Source organism: Opisthocomus hoazin, chromosome 4, assembly GCF_030867145.1.
Source record: "Opisthocomus hoazin isolate bOpiHoa1 chromosome 4, bOpiHoa1.hap1, whole genome shotgun sequence".
Taxonomy (NCBI): Eukaryota; Metazoa; Chordata; class Aves; order Opisthocomiformes; family Opisthocomidae; genus Opisthocomus; species Opisthocomus hoazin.
In genome coordinates this window covers 78,048,265-78,063,309 of record NC_134417.1, presented here as the reverse complement: position 1 = coordinate 78,063,309, position 15,045 = coordinate 78,048,265, and the positions used below count along the sequence as shown (strand labels likewise).

The following is a 15,045-nucleotide window of genomic DNA, read 5'->3' as shown; positions in this document are numbered from 1 at the left end:
TTAGTATTTAGTGCGTATTTGTTTCCCTTATGTCTGGTTTTGGGAAAACAGCCATGGAAGTGGTCAGAAACTATTTTGATCTAGGTAGTGCTTTATCTGTTTGGATTTATACATTGATGATGAGTAATGGGTTTGGTAAATGAAAGGAATACATTTAAAATAGTATGTTTTTTGCTTGAATCTATGAAAGATTTTTGCAGAATACAGTCTTGAACTCAAAGCAGTCATCTGCCCTGAACCTGCAAGGCGGTGCGGGGCGTGGGAGCTCTGCAGGACTGTGCAGTGGGACCTGCCTCGCCGCAGGCCTCCGCTTCCCAGGGTCCGGGGAGAGGACTGGCCTTCCTAAAGTACACCAGGGTTAACTTCAGGAAATTTTGAGCTTTCTAAAAGCTGCTTTCTCATCGATTAAATGAGAAATTCTTCGCAAAGTTAGCCTTGATAAGTCTGGGTGCTGTTGAACTGAGCATTATTGTAGAGACAACAAAATACCTTACTGGGTGGCTCGAGGTATGAGGAAGTATTAGTGTATGCTACGTGGTTATTTAAAATAGCTCCTGGTAGGAAGGTTGTATCCCTCAGAGACATATGTGTGAGCTAAGCTGTGTGTTGTAGTTAGATTGATGGCTTTGCATTTTTACTATGCTTCACTGAAAGCAGTAACTTAGAGGTGTATCTCAAAAATCTTGCAGTTCTCCCTGAAAAATCTGTTGGAAGAGAGAGCAACAGGCAGTGGAAGTGGCTGGAGGCTTGGTTGGCAGGACAATTAGCTGTCTTGTTTGTTGTTGAGGACAGAAGTTCTGGCTTTGCCTTGAAAACCAGAAATTGGTGTATTGAGTTTGGAAGTACTAAGCGTTTGGAAGAAAACTCTTTGTTACGCTTTCATACCATGTTACTGTTTTGAACTTAACTAGTATGCTGCCCAAGTTATGTGGCAGTGCGTTGGCTGTGAGCTTCCAGTATTGGCTTAGCACAAACATTTGCTGCAGCTTCATCTGGAGTTATTCTGGTTATAATGCTGAAAGTGTTGAAAACCTCAGTGTGAAACCCCGGAGCCGTATTCCTATGTGTTGCTTGAGAAAATGTTCTAAGAACTGTATCAAGCATTCTATGTCATAGGCTTTCTGTTTGGAAAACGTTTATTAATACGCAGAACTTTCAGGACATTGTTTAGCAGGCGTGGTGGTGTTGGGTTGATGGTTGGACTTCATGATCTTGGAGGTCTTTTCCAACTTTAATGCTTCTATGATTCTATGAACTGTTCTTTTAATAATGGCACTTCATTGTTTTAATTAAAACAAAAATGCAACTGGCAGATGCAGGCCAGCCAGCAGAGCCTTCTCACTGTCTGGCGCGTAGGAGCGGTGCTGCAGGGACGGGGGTGTTGTGCAAGGCTCGACCCTCCACCACAGCAGCCGGGCAGAACCTGTTCTTGAGCGAGGCGGCCTCGGCGAGGTGTGAGCGGCACCTGGGAGCTGGTCCAGGTTACTCTCCCAGGATGCGGGGAGTCGAGTGTGTCCCTGAAGACAGCGGGGTGATGCTTTGTTCATAATAGCCTTCTGTATGCTGTTAGTGCTCTCGGGAGCAGCATTACTGAAGGCAGCCATTCTGCCCCTGTGAAAGAAAAAGGTGGGGGGATGGGAGACTTGGATACTTAGTAGAAAACCAGTCTTTTACTCTTCATCAAGTTTTGTAACAGACTTGTTTTTCCTCTGAACTAGGTACAGGAGGATACTAATTGGTTTTGGCTCTCTGATTTTTCTAGTACTGCAATTCCCCCCGCGCCTTGTGGTTTGCCTTAAACATACTGTACTTGCTGGATCGAATGAGCTGTGTTTTCTCTGCTAAAGGCACACAAAACAAGTCCATGCCCGTTTTAATCTCATTAAGTTCCTCTCTAGCTGTTTCCCCTTTTGGTTGTAGATACTGCCCATATTTGGTTCTAGCTGTGGTGCAATCAGTTTATATCTGATTGTGTGGTATGATATGCTGTCTTGCTTGAGCAAACACCAATCATTTATGATTAGATGTGGCTTAGATTAGCAGATTATGATTTTAGTGTCTAAAAGTACATTATAAAAGGTCTTTTATGTAATGCAGTGTGTTATTTTTTTTCCTGTGAAAGATGCAACAAGAGGCACAAGGACTTGCCTCCAGCAAAGCTTCCGAGTTAAAACTGAGCAGAGGGAAGGGATGGTGTAAATGGTATAGTTCCTTGCCTAAATGATGTGCCCTAAAACACAGAGATGGCAGTGCATTACCAGGAAACTATTCCATTTGGTTTAATAACAAGCTGTTTTCACAATCTCATAATCACACCTCTTGTGAAAAAACACATGCTCTTACATTCTGCGTGGTGTGTTTTATATATTTGCGTTATACACTTCCAGATGCTCAATTTTAACAGCATTTCTTAAACACTTTGGTGCCTTGTTTGAAAGTACTCATGGTTTCAGTGAGTGCCATGGACTTTTAACCATGCTTTCTGCTGACCTTTGTGCTAGCAAACTATTAATGAGAAATTCTCATTAGAGTTTTGTTTTCTTGTAGATATTTGTTGTTCTACTTGTGTGAATAAAATTAGTTGGATAGGAAAGAATATCCACATAATTTCTGTGAAAAGGGAGTGGTAATTTGGAACACGCAGTGATATTACCTAAAATATTTTTGAGTAAGCATCTGTTTGGAAAGGTGTGCAGGTAAACCATCCAGGTGTTCTCCAGAGTTTCTTAGTCAAAACACTGTGCTCATCTTTCCAACTGCGCTATGTGTTTAGATCTTGCTGAGAAGGCCTGTGTTACATTTGCCATCACCTGTATTAGCAGTGAGGGGGAAAGGTTGGGGAACCATCTTTGCCTAACAAGTGGCATCTTAGAAATGCTGCGTTTTGTTTTGAACAAGATCATGCTACTTTAACTTCTGGAGCAATACTTGAGCTGGAAAGCTGAAGTTTTTCAACAAGGCAAGCATATAATTACTTTGATTCCAGTGTATTTCAAATCCACTGTGATATGTAATTATCAGCTGTCATCTGGAGAAATGCTAAATTTTTTTTAGTATTAAATAAATATAGCTTGTGACATTTACCTTATAGTTAACAATGTGACATTTTCACGCCCCAGCATCTTGTGGCTGTCCTTTGTGCTTTTATATTCAACAAGAAAGAAAAGGGAGTTTGTTGGTTTGTTTCACTGCTGTAATATATTCTGATTTATAAGGGAGCATTCTAAAATTTGTTTGCTCTTTAACAATACATTTTTTCTCTCAATAGCCAACTACTCCACCAAGCCAAGGGAGGCCTGATTCACCAGTTTATGCTAATTTACAAGAACTGAAAATATCTCAGTCTGCACTTCCACCACTGCCTACAAGTGCTCCGGTCCAAATAAATGGGGAATGGGAAACCCATAAAGATACAACAGGACGCTGTTATTACTACAACAGAGGATCACAGGAGCGAACCTGGAAACCTCCGCGGTGGGCCCGAGATGCAAGCATTAATAAAGGGGATTCTCAGAGCCATGCAGATCATGAGGTAGTTTCTTCCGAGATCACGAGCAATGAGATTGTAATGCATGTAAATGCTGTTTTGCTACGGAATTCAGTATCACTGGGTTTCAAGGTGTCAAGGACGGTCTTCGTTTTGTCTTTTCGGTCATGTGTCTTGGTAAATTTAGCTCTTCAGTTCCTTCGATGTGTAAGAATGTGTACATGAGCTTTGTACAAGAGCAGTAAGTGGTAAAAATGCCTTACAGTCCCTCTGCATGTATTGCAGCTTTTCTTTTAGAGGTAAAAGAAAGCTAAGGTATTTTGAAACTAATATGACTATAAATGATAACAGAATGAGACAACTGTTGTAACTTCTCTGACATGGAGTGTGTTCTCTTTCCCGGTGTATTGGGAACATTTTTGGGTAAGAAGAGGGGAAAGCAGGAAGAGTGTGACAGCGCTTCTAGAAGTAGAATTTATGGGGGTGCATTGAAAGAGGCAAGGCGCATTATTTTTTTTTGTCAATATCAGTTAAATACACAGTGAAACAAAGATGGGGCTATACAGGTGTTTGCTACTGCTTGGTTAATGCCATGGCAGTAAATTTAAATGAGATGTTTTTCCTATAAAGGAAAATATTTCAGTAGAGAGGAATTGAGATGGATTTAGAGATAAAGATGGATGTAGAGAATTCCAGAGTTCTGGAGTCAAAACCAGACTTAATGGAGTTCCACAGCACCTTCCGCCCGCATCAAAAATACTGCCATAATTGAAGCTTCTATCAAATTAAAATATATTGATTTTTATTTTCATGGTTAGATTTATACGTACTTTTAATAATTTTATATAGTCTACAATGCTTTTAAAATGTTTATTTTTTTGAAGGGTTATATGTGACTGTTCAAACTCGAATTTTATTTAATTTGTGAGTTCTTAGAGGTGGAATAATCATAGTGAATATAAAAAGCAAGTTTAGGTGGGTAACTTGTTGCAGCATTTTATTTAATCATTTGCCTAGGAGATTTGAATCTGCACACTTGTCAATGATTTCTGCCTTAGGCAGCTGTAGAATAAACTAGGAGAAAGGGCAGTTAAAGGAGCTATATTTTGTTGTCAAATTGTGTTAACTTTGAGAAAATCCTTTTCTTCATTCTGTGAATGATATCCTAGAGAACAGAAGGCAAGACCATTAAAATTACCATGCCAGAAGCTCTCCCTTGGACCAAGTGTCCAGTTCCAAGGGTAGCAAATGCTGATGAGGGGAGGAAATCCACCCCAGCTTTTGGCAGTTAGCCGTAGGAGCTTTTGGCTAGATTACATTCATGCATAAACGTATTCTTTAGATATTTCAGTGGATTTTTGTCATTATGTGAAGCTGTGCTGCAGACCTTGCTTAAGAGAGTTGAAGCTTACCATGTAGCTATTTATGTTAAAAGATGATCTGGGCTAATATTTGAGGTGCAGATACATTCTGTGCAGCCAGTTGCTAGGGAGAGCCAGACAGTGGTGTGTGTTTATCTGAACTGCAGTGGTTCAGATAAAGCAAAGAAATAGCTGGGAGATGGATATTACTATTTAAATATGCTTAAAATAGTGCTTGTGTTCAAACAGTACTGAGGTTAATCAGTTTCCAGACGGAAAGAAAAAGCAAACATTTATCAAGAAATGTTCTACATATTTCACATTAATATACCCTTTTCAAATATGTATAGTTCAGGTGGATTTCTTCCTGAGCCTATTACAATGTTTAGTTTTAAAATTTAATAGTAGACTGCTCAAAAATTTTAGACTGCTGGAAGCCCTGTTGTAGCAGTCTACCTCGGGGACAGCAGGGCCAGAAACAGGAGAGAAAGGTGAAAGGGACCATGATTGCCTTTGGCAATGGCCTTTGTAGCAGCTGTGACACCTGCACAATTTTTCTTGCCACAAGCTAGTGCCAGCAACAGGTAAACTGCTGAAATGTTTGTGGCTGGCTGTTTGGTATCTCGCAATGGCCTATTAATTTCTCACTGACTGTCCTTTTGCTGGATAGGACTCTGTTTTTAGTCTGGATAAGGTGGTTGCTTTTTTGACTAGTAACTCTCCTTGTAGTAAGGGTAACTGGTTTTCTGTTGCCATCATTCTTCCTTCTTTTCATGGAAGGACTTCCAGTAATTCTTTCTCCCTCCCCATCTGGAAATGATCCCTCTGACTCTTACTTGTACCTCTGTACCATGACTTCACTGCATGGTTAAATTTTTTTTTTTTTTATTGCCTATAACTTAGTTCAGCTCAGTCCTTCTGTTCATTTGTGATGCCTGAGGTATCACAGATGAGCCATCAGACAGTTACATCGATCAAGTTTTCAGTCTTTGTAAGACCAATGGATGATGCATGTTTTGATTAATTTTTAACTAGACACAAGTTTATATTTCCAGTAGCACAAGTTCTTTAAGTAATTTGTGTCCTCTCTGGGTTATCAAAGTTTGAGTCTAGGGAGATACATGTTGCAAGGTCATGTTTGTGTGCTTTCCAGCAGTTGTGTGTTGATTTTGAAGCTGCTGCACCCTCCCCCCTTCTGCATTTGGGAGTGTACTTCACACTCCATTGTTCACATTCACATTTTCATTTATGACCTCTGAGTACTTGAACTAAAATACTTCGCGTAAAGATTGACATCCAAGCCGAAGTTACAGAGAAATATAGGATATCCCAAATTTTGTCTGATTATGAAGACTTAGAGCAAGTATGTCCTAATAAATATCAAAACCAGATTTAATTTTATTATAATGAAGTTGCCCTTATTCACTAGTTTTAGTTATGGTCATTCCCTTCAGATTTAGTAATAAAAGAGCATATACAGGAAGGTTAAATGCTAGTTATATCTCTACTCGTTTGTCTTCAGAGCAGCTTGTATTGTATTAGGTAACAAAATGGCAAGGTGACGTAAAAAATAAGATCTGTGAATGTTCATATATTCTAATGTGTCTGTAATGTATTAGAACATGAAATAGCTTATAGTTGCTCTTGGAACTTTGTGATTAGGAAATTGAACTTTATTGGATAATTAAGAAGGGGCAAAATTGTACCTAATTTGTGAAAGAACTTGGTAACGGATATGGCAAAAAGAAAAGAATTGTAGGTTATGACAGTTATTTAGATGGGGTGGGGGAAGCAGTAAAGCCCTGTTGACAGGGACTCTAGAAAGTGTAAGAAGATTTTGGAATTACAGATAAAATTTATCAGAGGTAGTGACTTGTTAGTGTATTTGAGGAAGGAGTGCTTAACAGTAACTGGGAGCAATATGGCAGATAATAAAGAGATTTAATTAAGGTGGACTGTAAAAGGAAAGAGATGTCGTCATTTCAGAGAAAGGCAAACCTCTAATACCTAGCTGGGAGACCAGAATGTGATGTAGAGACCAACAAATTAACCAGCAAGCTGTAGAAAAGCAACAGGATTTTATTTAAATTGCAAACTGCATTTAAAACATGTGGCCAAGATGCAATGTCATTCTCTGGTTTTTTTTTTTGTTTCAAAGTTAACAAAGGGTAGTAAAGAGATGCTAGCTTCTTTATTAGTCAGTATTCTTTCTTATTGTTTTGAATTTTAGAGGTAGTAGTAATTCTCAAAACTAGACTGGTTAAGTGAGAGAAGAGAGACTGTAACTGTTCCTTCTTTTATTGAATGCGTGGTGATGAACTGGTCTCTGCCCTCAAGAATCTTCCATGTAAATGGCAAAACGCCAAGAAGGACAGTAGAAGTGGTGGTGTCAGCGACCTTTCCTGTAGTTCCCTATAGTGTCACACCAAAGTTCTTACAAGGTGTAAGGTTGGGCAGCTGTCTGCTTAAGATGGCTTTATTTAAATGTGGTATGGTATAATTTAGGATGGGACTCTGAGAAGAAGCGTGGGCGATATGTAAAAAGTGTAGAGGCAGTTAATACTGAAAAAGTGTTGATAGTTAAATAGAAAACGGTTTGGCTAGTGTTCTCTGACCCCTGTTGATGCAGCTTTAGCGGTTGTTCCTGCTAGCTGAGGCACAAGGAATGCCTTGGCTTGGTAAACTCAGTAATGACTTGGCAATTTCATTTAAGTTTAGGTCTGCAAAGGTACATGAGTTTAGTTAAGCCTCGAAGCATCAAGACTATTATTATATGGGCACCTTACAGGCAGACACGTTCGCAGTCATTCTTGCTGAACAACAGTTTTTTTCCCAGGAGAATTTTCATTTTTAAGACTTCTGTTTAGTTTTACATGTGTACAGTGTCCTCAGTATCAGTAGTTGCTTGGAAGAGGCAAATACAAATGCATTGTTATTCAGCCATAATTCCCGTTAATATAAGAAATATGTTCAAAGTAGTAGACCTTGGACATATGTCAATGAACTTAATATTTAACCATTAAAACATAATGTGAACTTAAATACTTTTCTACAGTGTAACTATCTTATAAAACAGTAGTTCAGGTAGGGCCAATAGCACTCCTATCAACTCCTCAGTCTTAATTCTTCAAGTGTAAAAATGGGACTGAAGACATTTTTCCCACAGTGGTTAGAAATTAGCACCTCAGAATTTCATGTTACATGCAAGAGAGGTAGCATTGTTTAATCCATAGTTTACATGTTTGTATCCTGTAGGCTGTGGAGGACACTTACATTTTTTTTTTTGTGTTACTTTATTAATAGACATTAAAATTTCCAATGGGTTTTGCTGTGCTTGGTAAGCTGGCTCGTGTCAGCGTAGGGAGTTTGTGTCACACAAGTGGTGAGGCACTCGGAAAGGTAACACCAAAAACCTGTGTAATAATCATTTGAAAATGTCATAAATACGTAGTCTCTGAAAGCATTGACTTTTAAAAACTGGTGAGTTTCTGATGCCTGGATATTTTTTGGTAAGATTTCAGTTTTTCAGGAGAGGTTTTTTTTCTAGTTTAAAATTGAAATTCTGCCTGTCTCCTGCTTTATAGTTTTCCTCAAAACCCTTATGCTTGTGTTATAGAACCTTAGTCAATATTTAACTATTATCATTTCTGAATAGCAGGTTGTGTTCCCTCCTGAAGTGCTATGCCTCCTGTTAGCCAAGGATCCAAGAGATTGTGAAAGGAAACCTGCCCCGAGTTCCTCGGGAGACTGTGGCACGGAGATATTGTTGTGGGAGATGAATGCAGGCAGATTTTTTTCTTTGGTGTATGGGATGGATGCTTTGAATAATACTACAATACCTTAGCAAGGAGATGAACCAGGTGTACAAGGGAACAGCGATTGTTTAATGTGTGTGTGCAAAATCTTTTTTCTACTTTACACGTCGAATTTATTCCTTACATTATTTTCTGAAGGTGGAGGTCAATTATAATCTTACACCTCAGCTAGCTGTGCCTGGTAGAAAGCCTTGTTTTTGCATTGCTCTTTGTCACACGCACCAGAGTTGGAAGGAGAAGAATGGAAATTCCTAATATTGTAGGATGCGTTGCACGGTACCGTAAAGTGCTAGGACCTATGAAACTGGAGTTTCAAGTTGTCCTAATGATTATTGTGTTTCCAGATACTATTTGGGAAGGGAAGAAAAGGATTTAGATATGAAAGTTGGGATGTTGCCAGAAAACCAAGGTAGCAGGTCTGCCAAGTTTTTGGAGGCAATGTGGGTTACTAAAGGTAACTCTTCATCGTTCAGTAAAGTAAATTTGTGGAAATAAAACTTAGATTGGCAAAAAAATCGGAGTTTAAATTTGAGTAGCTGAAATTGTTCTGAAAATACTTTGAATTGCCTAGCGATTATCGAATATTTCTGTACTGTAAAAATGCATCTCTTATTCTCTGATGTAAGATATATTAATGTGAACTCCCTGAATTTATTACTATTCTCTTTCTAGTCAAATAATCTTTGATCTTTCAGATTTTAAAGCACTTTCATTCTCAAAACTGCCTTGTATGTTTCTGACTACTTGTAGCATCTTTCATCAGAAGAAAACGACCACAGTTCTTGTTACAGCCAGTCAGATAGTCAGTATGGTTCTCCTCCAAAGGGTTGGTCAGAAGAGTTGGATGAACATGGTCAAACCTTATATACCAATGACTATACTAATGAAAAGGTACTTTTTCCTTCTTCTCGTTGCGTGTTCTAAATCTTTTCCACTAATTCACTGTTAGAAATGCAGATTTCGTTTCTAGATGTGAAGAGCATACCTCAGCAGTATCTCCTTTTGGTTTTTAAATATGCGTGAAACTTTAGCAACTGAACTGACTTTTCCTTATGTATGTTCTTTACTATTTAAAAAAAGCTTTCTTATTTCCAGTTGGGTATCAGATTATATTAAATGAATATATGTATAACTTTTTAAATTCATGCCTTCCCCATCCTCTTGGTTACACTTCAGTAATGAACTCCATACCAGTATAATGTTTTTCTTACTGCCTGTTAAGAGCTGCCCTTGTCTGTATAGGCCTTTCAGTTAGGATGATTTCGAACTGAAAATAATGCTGGTTTATCAGTTTCATCTTTTACTTTACTAGAGATTTTTCACTGCTGCTTTCAGATGTAGACAAACTTCTTAATTAGACTACAGCCGTATCAGCAGATTTAAGTTCTGTTCTAAGTATGTAATTGCTACTGACAACTCAGTGTGATTCTGGGCACGTCATAAAAATTTCTCCCAAGTAGGATAAATGACAGTATTTGCTTATATTTGTAAAGCAGTCCATTTTTGTAATTGTTCACTGAAGTTGCATTTTAGTTTTTTTGACTTCAAAAAGTGTTCATTGAAACAGTGGTCAGTGTTTGGTATTATAACACCACCTCTTCTCTGGTTGATGTATGCAAGGTTTTTTTGAAAGAAGTTTTTAAATAATTGAGTTTTATGTCAGTTTTGGAATTTTTTCCTGCTTAATCTCTTTCTGTTAAACATCTGTAGAGCGCATGCCTATGTTATGGCAAATACACAAACTTTTTCTTTAAATTGCACTGGGATTGATAGAAAACAGCGTTTGCTATCACTTTTGTGAAACCTGCTTCACTTAAGAGCTTTGCCATGAGTGTTTCTGTGCGTCGTCTTGTAGACTTTTGCTCATTATGGTTCTTTCCTTTCTGCATACCTACTCGCAGTTGTCAGTTCTACCCCTTTCATTGTAGGAGCTGCTTATAGAGGTTTCAGAAATTATACTGTCGTCTTCATGATTTATTTAGGAACTACATCTCATGTTCCTATTGACGTTTTAAAAACAGAGTTGTTCAAGTGCGATTGTGTCTTAAATTATCAGCAGTTGCCGGTTGAGCTTCTTGTAATTCTTTAATTTTATGTATAAAATCCTTACACAGATCTGATGCAAAGACTGTGCCTCCGTAAACTGACACCGTAACATTGAGAACAGCAAGATCTGCCATCTCCAAAAATATCTGTGTGATATTGCAGGACTGTTTTCTGAGGAGTTACAGAAGGAAAAAAAATACTAGTGAACCCAATTCAGGAATCTCAAAACTGTGTTGCTGGCGTTGTTGACTAACCTTGATTAGTTAACGGAGGCTGTGCACTAGACACTGCTGAAGTGGATGGCACTTCATTAAAAATTAACTTTAAATCCCAATTGCCAGAGACTTACTATGTTACGACTGCCACTCTGATTACATTTCCAATCACCACATTTCTTTCTACAGTGGATAAAACACGCAGATGAACAAGGTAGACCATACTACTACAGTGCTGATGGTTCCCGATCAGAGTGGGAGTTACCTAAGGTGAGTGACCTGGAAAAGAAACTTTGGCAACTTGGGGCTTTCCCTTCCTCCTCAATAAATGTTCTGTGGGGCCTTTAATGGGAGTTATTCACAACAAGAGGATGTATATGTTGCGCTTGGTTATTTCTTGCGTTTTTGTGGAATTTCTGGTTGTGAAGAGAAAAAAATATCCTCGAGGACATGAAAAATGGATGTATGTAACTATGCAGATGTCAGAGAAAATCTTGTGTCTTTGCTGAACTGAGCTTTTCATCCAAAGCTGCAGAATAATGTCTGTGACTTTGCTGTGATAAAGAAAACCTCTGTAGGAAAAAAGAATTCGGTTTTTTTTCACTGCTGAATGTTCCTAAGAAACTGTAGTCTATTTTTAGTTCCCTCCAAAATGCTTTTACAGACAGGTGTTGAAAAACAAACGTTTCAGCAGAGTTTTGTGGTATCTTTGAGGATGACACAGTTTCACCATAAGTGTGTTCTGGTGTTTATTAATTTTGAAATGAAAATAGGAATTTGTGGGAAAGTGGCAGAGCTAGGGACAGTTGGTAGTCTGAGGATGTACCTGATACTATTTAATTCTCATTTTCACTTTGAAAAAACTGTAATACATTTGTCATAATGTAGTTGCACACATATGTCCTGCTATGGGGATGTTTGTTCAATCCTACATAGTAAGATGACCAGTAAAAAAAGACATTTCACCCAGGTTTGTGTGTGTAACTATGAAAGAGCATGTTTCTCAATTACTGTTTCATCTGTCCGAACACCAGTGTCCCAGGTCACTTCCACTTAGGAAGCAGCAACCTTAAAAGACAGTGCTTTCCTAATATTTGTAAGAAAATATTTACATTGAAATTTATGAATGAAGCTATATACTAGACTGTCTTGTTACATCCGTAGAAGAATTTGTAGCTGAGTCACTGAAGAGTTGACTTAGCTTTGTGAATTCTCCTATGTTGCTCTGCTGTGTTAGGTAACTTAAATTTTGTAACTTAAACAAACCTAACAATATAATCTGTAATTATTGGTTTTAAAAGCTACTTAGCTATTGATTATCTATTAGATTAAATAGAAATCTGAAAATCTGCTACAGCAAGTTTTACCAGAAGCAACTGTTAGTTCAGTATGTATAATTAAAGTTAATTTGGGGGAATAATGTCTTGGGTACTTCATTCTATGGCTTCTGCAATGCAGAAAGTTTTGACTGTGAAGAAGTTACTTTCCACTAAAATCAGTTGGGTTTGGGTTTGAACTAAATAGCAAATGGAGTTGACTTTAATCCAACTACAAGAAGTCACAAAGATAATCCAGAACTGTTACCTGAGGCATATTAACATAAAGGGATGGGGTCAAATATTTGTGTGTTCACGTGTGATATTCCAGTGGTTCAGAACAAACGTCTGAGCTGAATTGATAGCTACCTACAGAATGAAACATAGCCCTGGGTTGGAGTTTGTGATCTGATATGCTTTAGTTCTTGTTCATGTGAGAATCATCACATATTGCTGTTACAAATTTTTGTTGAACATTATGTCTTATGAGCCATTTGGGCCGAATGTACTCTCCAATTCCTTCTTGAAACTAGTAAATGTTAGGTGGCACCAAATACAAGGTTAGCAGAAGTAAAGGAGTGATTGACTCTTGGATTCATAATCCAAGACCCTTTGTAATTCCAGAAATCCTTAGTTTTTAACTTTAAATGCTGTGGAATAGATAAAATACTTCAGCAAAAGATTTAGCAAGTTTATGTAACTATATACAGCAGAGATGTTTTACACTTAGAGTAATTGAAGCGTGATTAAAGATTAGTCTCTCAAAAATCTTACTGAAGCTGGTTCCAGACGTGCTTGGGAACAAATGAATTGGAAAGACAATGCAGATCACAGAACTGCTTTGAGGAAAAATAATCTGTATTAAAAACTCTCTCGAGTGGTGAGCGAAAACCATAGGAAGACTTCAGCATTGTGACTTTTGCTTAAATGAAAATTAGGTTGCTAGTAAAAAAACCCCTACTCTTAGTGTTTTCCCAGTGTATGTATTTCGAATACTGCCTTCCAAAATTTGTTGAGAAATAGTGATGGAATAGCATGGTCATGTAGTGCTGTTAAACTAGAAAAAGAAGAGAATCTTTTTGTTAGGTGGTTCTTAATAATCTGGATTTTGTTGGAACTAAAAATTGTCCAGAAATTTCTGGAAAATAGCACATTAGCTGAGCTAATACTGTAACATTAAAAACCTTCACTGTTACAGCATTAACTGCGTGAACATGCTTGAGAATAAAGCTTCCAGTATTCTTATATGTGTGTTAAAAATTGTGAGGGTATATGTTGGGGGGGGCGGTTACAAAACAAATTACTTTAGACAACCTCATGGAAAGCCCTCCAGTCATGTAAATTTAAATAACATCTAGGAATAGCTGAATGCCTTTGGCTGAAATGACATCTTGGAGTAGCTTTGACAACTGCTAAAAAGTCTGTTAAGGCTCATGATGAACATGACCCAGCTTTTTGCAGTGAAAGAGAGGAAAATGCTGAATTATTCTTTAAAATGGGTAATAATCTTTAACCATAATTTGTACTACGTCTTGCAAAAGACTTCGAGTTTTCACTTACGCCTGTGTATTCTGCTGCATTCAGTTGTTGGTTCTTGTCAATTATTAAAAAAAAAAAAAGAAAAATGGATAAATCAGCAAATAAAAGTTCATTCCTGTGTAGATCACGATGATAAAACATGTTTATTTCCTGTGTAGTGAATGAATAGTATCTAAATGGTGTTGAGGAAGACTACAACCCTATTCCAGAAATCTAGTTTTCTAATGCAAATTCCATAATTTAAGCAAATAAGGAATCTATGTTGGGGGGTGGGGGAGAAAATTAAATTGATCTCAGGAATGAGAACTCTCTAATTTATGAAGTTTAAAAAAGATCATTTATCAAAATGACAAAGTGAGGGAAACTATGTAATAAATATTGAACAAGTAGCTCAAAGGGGAGGCAGAGAGGACGACCTAATAATGATGAGAGATTAATGGTCTCTCAGCTTTCAAAATGCGTTCCTAGGCTGATAGCCAATGTAACAGCGTGATGCTTGGCCATGCTCTGACGGAGCTCTCTGATCCGAGAGCAGACTTTGAAAGAAAATGCATATACTATAAGCCTGTGGAGTGAACTCGTAGTTCTGGTGCTAATATTTACAGACTGTGGTACTGCAGTTACACTTTCTCTTCTCAGAAGTTCCTGCAGTATCAGCTCCTCTTGCTGTATCCACAGAGGAAGCACTAGGTTAGAGGAGCTTCAGTTTTGGCAGTCTTAGACCAGCAGTCTGGTAATTCACTCCCTGCGCACTGTCAACATCGAGCATGAGCTCAGGGGCCTCAATTCTGATACTCCAGTGAAAGATTTTTCTGCTGGAGACCTGGATGCTGTCAAACGGGGCATGCTATTGGAAAAATGACACTAAAACATAATGCAGGTAATACCAGGAAGATACCAGGCAATAAAAAGGTGAAAGAAAATAAAGATGAGAACATATAAATAGGGCCTGGTTGTCTTATGGCAAATCTGCTGCCTTCTGAGCTATGCTACTTGATTTGAAGGAAAATACGTGTGTGTTGACATTCATATTGACTTAAAGTCCATGCACTAAACAGTATCATTAGCAATAGTGAATCATCTTCACGTTCTTGTCATAAAATTTGGGATTGCTTGGCAAAAGTTGAGACAGTCTCAGCTAATATGAAGATGTAGGTGGTTTTTAAGGACAAAAGTGCAAGTGATATGACAAACCCAAGAGAAGTGTGAGGAGGCAATCAGATCCACCCCCCGTTTCTCTTTTAATGCGTATATTTGTACTGAAGA

At 38.0% G+C, this 15,045-nt stretch overlaps 1 protein-coding gene across 8 annotated transcripts in view; it reads left to right on the top strand.

Annotated features, from left to right (window-relative positions):
* ARHGAP12 (Rho GTPase activating protein 12) overlaps positions 1-15,045 on the top strand; it is an 83,808-nt gene that overhangs the window by 32,909 nt on the left and 35,854 nt on the right. For 4 of the 8 annotated variants that reach the window (XM_075419662.1, XM_075419658.1, XM_075419656.1 and 1 more), the window contains 3 exons: positions 3,269-3,532; positions 9,414-9,554; positions 11,114-11,194. In XM_075419662.1, the coding sequence (XP_075275777.1) occupies positions 3,269-3,532; positions 9,414-9,554; positions 11,114-11,194 (486 nt within the window). The remainder of the gene's footprint in view (positions 1-3,268; positions 3,533-9,413; positions 9,555-11,113; positions 11,195-15,045) is intronic. The other 4 variants (XM_075419663.1, XM_075419660.1, XM_075419659.1 and 1 more) reach the window with 2 other exon arrangements.